The sequence below is a fragment of the Erpetoichthys calabaricus genome, chromosome 6 (genome assembly GCF_900747795.2).
Source record: "Erpetoichthys calabaricus chromosome 6, fErpCal1.3, whole genome shotgun sequence".
Lineage (NCBI taxonomy): Eukaryota > Metazoa > Chordata > Cladistia > Polypteriformes > Polypteridae > Erpetoichthys > Erpetoichthys calabaricus.
This window is the reverse complement of record NC_041399.2, coordinates 67167241-67179334: the sequence shown is the minus strand read 5'-3', so window position 1 is coordinate 67179334 and position 12094 is coordinate 67167241. Positions and strand designations below refer to the sequence as shown.

The window sequence follows — 12094 nt, the reverse complement described above, 5'->3', positions numbered from 1 at the left end:
ACCCTTCATTACTCATCCAATTTCTTTGCCATTATGATCCCCTTCCTGTACCTCCGCTTTCCTGGTGATTGATTTTCAGGAACATTTGTGCCTCTTCCAGAAACTCCAATCTGCTAAAATTCAAGTTTCTTTTATCACCTTTGTCTTATATCTACATAGTCATTTTGCCATGAGTCTAGTCTTCTGTTTCTAATTTTTTTCTCAGCTGCCCTCTCTATTTTTCATTCTCAAATCTTACTTCAGTTGGAACTTCATTCTCTATATCTTTCTCTTCTGCAGCCGACGTTATTCTCTGTTAACACAATTGGTTCCAAGTTGGCTCTATCTTTTATGGGAAATCAGCAGATCCTCCTTCTTTTCACCTCTGGAAGACATCTCTCTTCAGATTTACTCGTATTAAACAGCCTGCAGCAATGAATAATGGATTCTCCAGCCCTAACATTGCTAAATGACAGTTTATGGTTTAGTTCATTCTCGAATGACTGTTCTGCGATATTCATTGCCACTCTACTTGTTAATCTACTTATTTCTTTAGGTTTTGGACCTCTCTCTGTGGTGTGTCCAGGCAATATTGGCCAATATGTTTGCTGTTTAAATTGTTCAAGGTTGTCTTAAGAGTGAGTGGTTTGTCAAATGTGATTTGGGTGCTTGGTTTTTCATGTTTGGCTCCAGTTCTTATTTTTATTGTTTGTTTTTACTGTTTTTGTTGACAATTTTGTCTATGTTAATGAATATTTATTTCTATGAGTCCCATATGCATCTTTCTTAAACCTGAATAAAAACGTGATCACAAAAAAGAATTGACCACACATGAAATGATACAGATACAGGTAAAATCATTTCAGTAGATTCTCTGTCTATAAAGTAAAAATGATCCTATTTTTTGATTCTAAATGTAGATGCTTAAAATAAACAGCCACACAAACTGAAAAATATGTGATATGTTCTATGATCACTGGGATTAAAAATATTGCTTTTGCTTGTAGGGTACTTTGTCTGTGTAAGACAAAATAGCAATAAAGCATCCTAATTTTCCTAGTTTAAATCAAGATTGCTTGTAGCATTTGCAAATGTTACTGATTTTTTTTGTCTTTCCCTGTTTTAGGTGCCTTCTGTATTCCTGTATACATCCCCTATATTTTAACAGGCAGATGGATGTTTGGAAGAGGTCTGTGCAAACTGTGGCTGGTTGTGGATTACCTCCTGTGTACTGCATCGGTCTTCAACATTGTTCTTATTAGCTATGATCGTTTCCTCTCTGTAACTAGAGCTGTAAGTCTGATTTTTAATTTTTTTTAAGACTGTCAGTCATGTAATTCAGGTTATTATCTGAAAATTGCATTGAAATGTAACATCCTCAGTGCATCTATATATATAAAATCCCTGTGTGCGTCCAGGTGTCCGTGTGTGGGTGTCTTCTGGTGAAGTGCGCATGCGCGATATTAGTGTCAGAGAAAGTTAGAGGCGTTTTACGGAAATACAAACCAGTATTACTGCGAGAGGAAAATAAAGGTACACAATACAGTGACACATATTACAGCCACATACAAGCCAATATTACTGTCAGAGGAGATTAAAGGCATATTACCGACACGCACGCCTGTATTACCGCCAGAGAAAATTAAAGGTATATTACGGACATACAAGTCAGCGGACGTACAAGACGGTATCCTGCAATAAGGGCGTGCACAAAAAGGCTAGCCTCAAAAGGGCGACCTCAATTGGGCGCAGCGAATAAAGGCACACGTAAATAAAGATCTGCACCTTTGTTGCTCTTCACATATTCCAGAGCCATTTGAACTAAATTATCTACGAACGCCTTTATTCGCAGCACTCAATTGAGGTCGCCCTTTTGAAGCTCGCCTTTTTGTGTGCGCCCTTATTGAATAGAGCCGTACAAGACAGTATTACTGTCACAGAAAATTAAAGACACACAATACACGGCGGCAGCCCACGAAGAATGGTCAGCTCAGCAAGTAAACATCAACAAAAGAAAGGCTGAAAGAAAGAAAAATACGACCAACAAAAAGAATGAGGTCAAAGTCCCTTGCCATTTAATATAGACTGTTCCTACTAATGTTTATGCACTACTGTTCTAGCGCCCATTATTGTAACGGGCTAAATGACTAGTATTTTATAACAAATTCCAAGCTTGCACAATAAACATACTAAAGAATATTAATATATAGTATATAAGTACAATATGTCGATATTTTAGTTATGCCAAAGTATTTTTTGCAGTGCCATATGCCTTATACATATAAAACAAATGGAGAATATCTAAGAACACCTTTTGTCAGCAACTTGCTATGCATTTTATCAGTGGCATATTAATCCTGCTAGTTCTTCTGTGTTTATCTGAGTAGTATGCTCACAGAGTGTGTTAACTACAGAATTGCCCGAGTATGGCTCACAGCTAATACAATTTAAAAAAAAAAAACTTTAAATCTCAGCTCTATGTACTTGTATTGCTAGCAACAGTTCTATCAAGCATCTTAAATTGTATATAAATACAAACTTCCAATAAATTTCATAAGTCAACCACTAATTAGCATAGCATACAATGGCAGCACAGTGGTATGAGTATGTCATTTATGTTTTGTGCAGCAACCTGTCAGCGAATCAGCAATAACTCCTGCTATTTTGCTAACTATTAATCAGTCAATCATTAATTTCCATGTGCATTAGTGTAAGACATGTAGTACAGGATTTTCAATGTGTGAAATATTCACACTGTACATTCTTTTCTTCGTTTTTACTGTTTTAATTTACTGTAATAGCATTTTAATTCTTTTGAACTGATTGATCTTATATTTGTTCTTTACTTTGTTATTTATTTTGATAAAAAAAATCTTGAGTGTGCACCTTATCCCAGGTATAGCACATTCTTGGACTGTAATGGTGGAATCACATAGTTAAGTAATAAACCAATTTTATAATGTAAGGACTGGCTAGAAACTAATGTTAAATTCACATTAAAATATATGTGAAAAACCTTGAAATATTGCTTGCAGCATAATTTAATTCATTTTATTTTTGTATATCACTCTTTATTGAGTTTTGCCTTTGAGTGCTATACCATGTTTATGGGTAATTTATAATTGCAAACATTAAGTATAAAGAACCTGATAGTGTAAATGAAACCTAATGCTTTGTATATTGTATGTAAATATGAGAGCTTATATACCTCCTACAGCACCCTGTTCAGGATTAAATGGGCATAGAAGTTGGCATTTTATGAAATGATATAGAATGGCACATACATCCTATAATTTATGTTTTTCTGAATCCCATTTTTTCTATTAGCATTTTACAAGAAGCTAAAACTGATCCTGACATCATTTAGGACAACACAGAAACTGATTCTGGACAGGACTGCAGTCTGTCATAGAGCACACTTAAGTAAATGTGCACACACACAGTATGGTGGGCCAGTTTACAGTTACCTGCTAGTCTAACACAGCCTTAAATCTACAGAGTCAGAATAAATAAATAACAGTTAAAACCATCCTTTCATATTAGCAAAATGTTCTGTTTCCATCTTTACATTATTTGTGTAAACTAGAGTGAGAAATAAACATTCAATTTACATGGTTAATCAGAACATAGTTCTCTATTTTTTAATCAGTCCTCATTAGCTTTTGTAATTAGAGTATGTACTAGGAGTTACTGTGTTTCAGTTACACAATGTTTAATCAGTTTTTCTTTTCATAATTTTGTACACTGAAATGTGGTAATTAGTAAAAGAAAGAAATGTGTATAGTGGTTAGCAAGGTACCTATCCTTCTGCCTTACAATAGCTGAAGTATTAATGTGTTTATAAATGTCAGCTAGGAAACATTTGTGCACCTTTCACATGTATGTAGTAATTTAAATCTTCTTTTTGGTGGTTACATTAATATAGTTTTTAGTACACTGCGACATGAATAGCCGTTTGTCCATTCATAAATATATCCAAATATTCATTCATTTATGCAATTGTACACTGAACAATGTAGGATCATAAGGATTAGCGGTCTGCTCTGCCAGCTTTGAATACAAGGGTATGAGGTAGACAGTGACAGATCATCAAATGGCACACTCATGTGCAGATCTTCACACCTCTCAGTTAAAAGATGTAATTCACACATTCATGGACAGATCCATCAACTGGATTAAATACACAGAAAGAAAGAGTATGTTTATTAAGTTCATGGCAATCAATCATGTAGCAGAATCAATTACTTTTCAACTGCAGCATGCTTGGTGTATACATACTATTCGGGACAAAACTTAAAAGTAGCTGAATTTAGTTTAAAATTTGTGTTGTACAATAGTGGCTGATGATAGCTGTGACAATTACAGAACCTGTAATAAAAATTGTTGGCTTGGTTTATTCTTATTACTTTATATTTAACAAAACATATATTTGATGATTTTGAATGTTTCCCTGGCACTGTTATTACAGAATGGAATGATCCCCATGAGGCACTGGAAAGGTTACAAATAAAATATTTTAAGAAGAGAGGGTGTCCTTGTGGAGTCTCTGCCTACTTTATAATTATCCAAAAGAAGATACAGGCATCAAAATGGGTATGACTGTTGTAAAGGACAGGTAAAGTTCCATGCCCGGCAGGGACGCCTCTGCTGCATCTGTTCCGGGGGAGCCACCACGGGCAGCTCAATACCTTCCCTGGGACGCTTGGTGGCAGCCTCCCTGGCGGATGATGATTCCCCAGCCTGGCGCATGGCTCCATGGGACATGGAGTCCTCCACAGCCTGGTTGGGGGCTTGGATGGCCGCCAGGGGGAGCTGCATGGAGTCAGCAGCCTGGCTGGTCATATCTTCAGCCCCACACGGAAGGGCAATTAGGACCAGGTGGCCAAGCACCTGGACCGCTTCTGGGTGGGGTATAAAAAGGGCCAGCCACCATCACTCGAGAGCCAGAGTCGGGAGGAGGAGGACTAAGCCTGAGGAGGAGTGGTGGTGCTGAGGTGGCGAGAAGAAGTGTGGTTTGTGTGCTGTTTAAGTGCTTTTGGGACTGTGTTGGGCCTGTGGGACACGGGGAAGGTGTGCCCCACGGTTGAAGAAGAATAAAAACTGTTTTAATTAAGTACGTGCCTCTGCCTGAGTCTGTGCCGGGTCGGGCGCTATATAGCGCTCATTTTACATTGTGTAAACCTCCCTTGTCTGTTTTTAAATAAATAGGGAAAACAAAATACAAACCAACAAAATCACAAGAAACTTGATTCCTTTCTGGACCTTCCTCAAAAAGCTTAAACTTCAGTCTGTCTAGTGGGATATTTCATTCCCTTGCCCATCTCCAAAATACTTCTGTAGAATTACTTCCAAGAACTCCCTACACACCTGCCATTTTCAGATATTTTTTGTCTCTCCTATGACCTGGCCACACTCGCTTTTTCTAGGGAATCATCACACCACCTCTTAAGTTGACCATGAAACGTCCTACATGATTTTCTGACATGAGAATGCTGTAACTTCTATTCCAAAGTACATTTCAACAAGCCTTCCAAATAACTATTACTATTATTGAAAATGTCTTTGAAAATGATAGCCATAATTTCTCTCATCAGTTTGACTAACTAAATGTCAATGCAACCTACATTTTGAAAAGATTTATGTTAAAGTGCATTCAGATAAGGTTTTTCACACAAGATAAAAAATATATTGAATGAATCTTAGAGGTTGTAACCACTAGGGGGCACAACTGAGCCCCAAATCACAGACACAGCAATTCCAGGCTCAAATAAAAGATTTTATTGAACAAATCACCTTCTTTCCAATAGCACCAGCAAAAATACACTATTCACAATGTCTTCCTCGAAAATAGCATTGCACACTACTTCCGGACTTTAACTCAATTTAATTGAAGCAGTTTGCTTTCTTTTGAAGTCAACCTGGGAACTGCTTCTGGTCACCTGCCCAAGTCGTCCAGAGCACTTTTAGGTTGTGCGGAAACCTCCACCTGCAGTGCCCTTTGGTGGTCCTGAAACACCCTGACAGGACTGCATTTCCAGACACAAATTTCCAAGCCACCCTGACCAGGTTCAGCACTGAGGAACACTGCCACCTGTGCTCATGGTAAACCCGTTCAGCCGGTCCTTTCATTATGGCCTCCTGGGCATGTATGAAACCTTCCTTTATCATGGCCGGGATGCCTGTCCTTCCTTCCTGGCACCCATAGGTAAAAATAATGAATAGTTCTTTACTATAAATTCTTAAAAAAGGAAAACCCAAGGTGCAACTGTCAGTATACACACTGGAAATATTCAGACCATAAACATCAGTCTCAGATGCCTACTGGCATGCATTCAAAGTACAACAACACAAAATTAAGTTTTTTATTATAAGAGGATTATTTTTTGAGAATAATGCTGTCTACAAACTCAAACAGGCAATTGTACAACAACCAAACTTATCACTTAATGTTTAAGATATCTTCTTCTTAAAGATATTCTGCTGAAGCTGAAAATGGTAGTGTCCTACTTTGCTTAGTGCTGTATAATTTGACACTCTGACTTCTCACTTCCAAGTGAATATTGTTTACCACACTTATTGGATTCTGCTTTATTTTTCTATCTTTGGTTAGTTTTTACAAAATAAGAAAAAACAGATTTTTGAAGAAATGTTGATTGTAGCAATCAAATACCTGATATACACTTTCCATAATCACTCAAATGTGCTCTGCAGCAGAGGAGATGGTAAGATTGTTTATGGTCAAATAGTTTGATGAAATTACTCTGCAGTTTCAAGCTCTGCTGTTTTGAACAACTTACAAATAGAATTGTAGTTAAACTGAATTTGAGAAATGGTATATACTGTATACAGATACCTCAGCTTCCAATTACTGGAGCACTTGAAGAAAAGGGGATGGGCAGTGACAGAATTTTGGCTTGTTACAGGTGTGCATATCGGTATATTTGTGATGGAGCAGTATTGAAATAAGCATTACATTGTTTTCATTTTGTACCTGAAACAATATTTCAGACATTTTTGATTTACACCTAACATAAGTCACATTCTAGGGGAGAAGCTTGTTAGGATTTGCTACTCTACTGTAGTACTAGGATGTTGTACCATGTTAGCCATGATGGATGCAATGAGAAGTCAAGCAAAATGACACCTTTTATTGACTAACTAAAAAGATCACAAAATTCAAGCTTTTGAAGCAACTCAGGCGCCTTCTTCAGGCAAGATGTAATCATCTGAGTTGACTTGAAAGCTTGCATATTGTAATCTTTTCAGTTAGCCAATAAAAGGTGTTATTTTGCTTGACTTCTCACTATTGTAAAAATCAAGAGTGAATTCCAAGTGTAGAAATAAATGTACTTGTAAAATTCAGAGATCATTATACATTATGTTTAAAGGTATTTTGTGAGATCATATATACAAAAAAAAGTGTTTAATTTTAATAATACAAATAGACCAACTTGGCAAGCCTTTCAGGTATGGAGACAGTTTAATAGCAGCAGGGTAGATTTAAAAATATATTACACATATGGAAATTTTAAATAATCACTCAGAGGATGATTAGGAAGTTAATTGTCTGTAGTCAGTCATCTTCTAACCCGCTATATCCTAACACAGGGTCAGAGGGGTCTGCTGGAGCCAATCCCAGCCAGCACAGGGCGCAAGGCAGGAACAAACCCCGGGCAGGGTGCCAGCCCACCGCAGGGCACACACACACATCCACACACCAAACACACATTAGGGACAATTTAGGATCACCAATGCACCTAACCTGCATGTCTTTGGACTGATGGGGGAAACCCACACAGACACGGGGAGAACATGCAAACTCCACACCGTGAGGACCCAGGAAGCGAACCCAGGACTCCTCACTGCAAGGCAGCAGCTCTACCACTGTGCCACCATGCTGCCTTGTCTGTAGTTGTTTTGTTAATTAAAAAAGTTGTTATTTAAAATTTGTATGTTTACTATATTCTTGCCTTATTATTTATACTTTTTAAATAACCTGCCTAGAATTATGCTCATTTGAGTAAGAGGTTGAGAAATAAATTGTAACATGAAAAAGCAGCTGTGTTAAACATTCTAAGCAAATATTTCTTGTCATCTGGCTTTGGAGCACAGTAGAGCTGTTCTTAGAAAGGATATCAGAATTGTGAAAATGCAGTTAGAGGGCAATTTTAAGAAAAATATAAAAGCGCCCTAAAAGATTCTTTCAATATTTTAGCAGTAAGAGAATTGTCAAGGAGGAAATGCAGTATATTAGGGACAGTAAATTGTAAAATGAAATATTTGGAATAGGAAGTTGGAAACCTCCAAGCAGCTCCAAGGAATGTTAATGAAATAATAAAAGATATAGTGATTACAGAGGAAAAGTGCTGAAATCAAATTGCTAGGACCAGTGAACATTATAGCAATAGCAATGAAGGAAACTAGTTATTACATAAATAAATTTATGTATATGATGTATATTTTTCAAAAATACTATTTACTAGGGAAATGTTAAAAGGTTAGAAAGAAGCCAACATTGGCACATTGCATAAAAAGGTGTAACTCTAGTATATTTAGAAATGTTAATTTAGTGTGCATCAAAATGAAAGCAATTATTAAATAGAAGATCAAGCAAAATGTTAACTTCAGGTGTTTTATTAAACACAATTTTCACTGATATCCTAGAATTCTATGAGGAAATAACAAAACCATTTGATCAGATTAATCCTAAAATGTCTTGAATTTCAAACAGCTTTTCATAGTGTAAAGCATGAGAAAGAAGAATTGTGGATATCCAAGAATCAGAAGAATCGTGACAGATGGACTTTTCATTGTGTACATCCAGATGTTGTGCGGGAACTATTAAAAATGCCCATAAAACACTGGGATTTATACCATACAGTGTTGGGTTCCCATCAAAGGAGGTTATTATTAAAACACTTGTGAGGCTGCACCTACAACATTGTGTGCAGATTTTATATGCATATCACCAAAAAAGTTCTGAAAGTATTAGTGTAAGTCCAGAGTCAAGCTTCTAGATTTTTTTCTGGGACTATGGGATTTGAGCCATGAAGGAAGATTGAAGGAGCTAAATCTTTTATTTAAACAGAGATTAAGAAGCAACGTGATGGAAGTGTTTAAAGTGATGGTAGAAATTAGAGGGCTGGATGCCAGCTGTTATTTTGAAATGAGTTTTCAATGATAATATGGTTGCACAGATATAAACTGATTAAAAGTAAATTATGCATAAACATTTGAAAGTTTTTTCATCGCCTAGAAACCCATAGATACTGTATATGGATTAAGTTAGCATGTAGTTTAGTAGAAAAAAGAACTGATGGTATTTTACCAACGATAGGGAACAGGGATTGATGAGCTACGCACATTGACTTGAATGGTATTTTCTCTCAAAAAGTGTTATTATACGCTCACTGGCCACTTTATTAGGTACACCAGTTCAACTGCTAGTTAACACAAAATGTCTAATCAGCAAATCACATGGCAGCAACCCAATGCATTTAGGCATACAGACACTATCAAGACGGCCCGGTGAAATTCAAAACTGAGCATCAGAATGAGGAAGAAAGGTGATTTAAGTGCCTTTGAAAGTGGCAGGGTTTTTGGTGCTAGACAGGCTGGTCTGAGTATTTCAGAAACCACTAATCTGCTGGAATTTTCACACACAGCCATCTCTAGGGTTTGCAGGGACTGGTCTGAAAAAGGGAAAATATCCAGTGAGTGGCAGTACTCTGGGTAAAAATGGCTTATTGATGCCAGAGGTCAGAGCAGAATTGCTAGACTGGTTTGAGTTGATAGAAAGGTAACAGTAACTCAGAGCCTCACTTGTTACAACACAGATATGCAGAAGAGCATCTCTGATCACACAACATGTCGAACATTGAAACAGATGTTCTACAGCAAAAACTGAGGCTACAATTCTTACAGGCTTACCAAAATTGGATAACGGAAGATTGGAAAAACATTGCCTGGTCTGACTAGTTTCAATTTCTGCTGTGCCATTCAGATGGTAGGGTCAGAATTTGGCATCAACAACATGAAAGCATGAATCCACCCTGCCTTGAATCAAAGGTTCAGGCTGGTGATGGTGTAATAGTATGGGGGATATCTATCCAGTAGAGCATATTTGGGATGTTTTGGAATGGGAGATTCGCATAATGGATGTACAGCCAACTAATCTGCAGCAACTGCGTGATAGTATTATATCAATATGGACCAAAATTCCTGAGGAACATTTCCAGTACCTTGTTGAATCTATGCTACACAGAATTACAGCAGTTGGGAAGGCAAAATGGGGTCCAACCAAGTACTAGCAAGGTGTACTTAATAAAGTTGCTGGTGAATGTATTTTACAGTAATAAAATATGCAGCCAGTTACATATTGATAGTCATTTTCAAAGTGTGACTTTGATAAAATTTACTCAAAGAATAAAAAAAAATGTTTTACTGCTTTCTCCAAATAATTTCACTGAAATTATAGTCTTCAGCACCCTAGCTTTGGAGTCCTTTTCAATAGGTTTAAAAAGCTCATTCATATTACTTGATAGCATAACATACATTCATGATTATTCCCTTCTTAGTAAATGCATACAGTTTCCACATAATGTTCCATTAGTCACCTTTAATTTCATTCTCTTTTTTTTTTCACCTGCTGAATCTTATGACTTTGCATAGCATCTGCATTTATCCATGAGGCAGCATTCCATTTTTCTCCCTTTATTAGTTTTATAAGGATACATTAAAATAAGTATGGCAAAGAACATCTGAATATACCGTAACAGATATCAGATTCAGCTTCAATGCCATCTCCAACTTTACTGGAGAGCTATGAAACTGGATAACCCATAATGTAATTTTGCACTGAAAGATAGTGTAGGATCTAAAGGGTTAGCAGTGGCCCAGCATAATTACTTAAAGAAAAACATTAATACATTTTTGTAAGAGTCTAAAGATGCTCTGGAAAGTCCCTTGAACAGAAAATTGGATTTTTTTTCTAGTTTTAAGTAGAATAGGGCATCCTTTTCTGTATCATAGTAGGTGGATTTGGATTTTTTCCTCTTAAATGTGTTAAGAATTGTAAGATACACACAACTTAATATTAGTCTGTTCAGTAATGCTGCTGTAGGTGGATTAGGAGTCATCTCTGAAAGGTAGACAAAGACTTTTTCCCTTGTCATAAACTTGAGTCAGAGTCATAGAAAGGTTTGGGGCAGCCACCCTTATAATTGGTTTCCTGGCTGCAAAGTCGTAAATTAGGTACAACACTGATGTGCACAAAACCGAGTCCAAAACAGGATACTGAGGGAATTGGGAAAAGGTGGAGGCTTTTAAAGGGAAAGACAGGAAGTGAGATCAAAAGGGCTGGACTCATAAAGGTCTTCAGCCATAGGTTCAAGTCCAGACGTGACATCACAGGGGCTGGAGCCGGCAAGGACTCCTTACATAGGCTCGGTCCCGGAAGTGACGTCAAGAGGACCAGGTAGAATCTCCCATGAATGGTCTGCACGAAAGGGAGAAAAAGAGTCAGTGCACTCTGCCACATCCTGGTATGACTCAGAACTGCCCTTACTCAAGCCCTTTAGCTGCCTCCCATGAGCACGTGCGTGACACCCTGTACAGTGTACATGTGGGACATTCCAAAAACTTGTGGCTGTGTCAGGTATGTGCCTGATGACATCACTTGCAATTGTGATCTTGACCTAAGTCTAGGCAATTATTTTTAGTGTACACCATATGGTATATAGATGAGAATTGAATATCAGCACTGACTAATGTTCATTTGTTTTCCAAAATTCTGATTGAAAATCCCTTCCTGAAATCTTTCTCAAGTCATGAAAGGGGATTTTTTTTTAAAGTGGATAGACATTACCCTCAAAGTGTCTTGCATAAAGCCACCATAATGCTTAGTCGAGAATTACATTGCTTTTTGATTCACATGTTGCTTTGAGAAAATACATGAATAACTTTTCCCAGGATTTTGACCATGAGTTATATACACTTATGCCTTCTATTCTAGTAAGTGACTGGTAAATTCTCACTGCCTATACCTAGGGCCGTCTTACCAGCAACATAGGGCCTCAGGCAAAGTAGTGTGCTGGTGACCATGTTTGGCTAGCAA

General features: G+C 37.3%; 1 protein-coding gene across 1 annotated transcript in view; it reads left to right on the top strand.

Moving 5' to 3' along the window:
- The window catches only part of LOC114653371 (histamine H3 receptor), a 179672-nt gene that overhangs the window by 92863 nt on the left and 74715 nt on the right, over nucleotides 1-12094 (top strand). The window contains exon 2 of the mRNA XM_028803648.2: nucleotides 1106-1272. Within this exon, the coding sequence (XP_028659481.1) occupies nucleotides 1106-1272 (167 nt within the window). The remainder of the gene's footprint in view (nucleotides 1-1105; nucleotides 1273-12094) is intronic.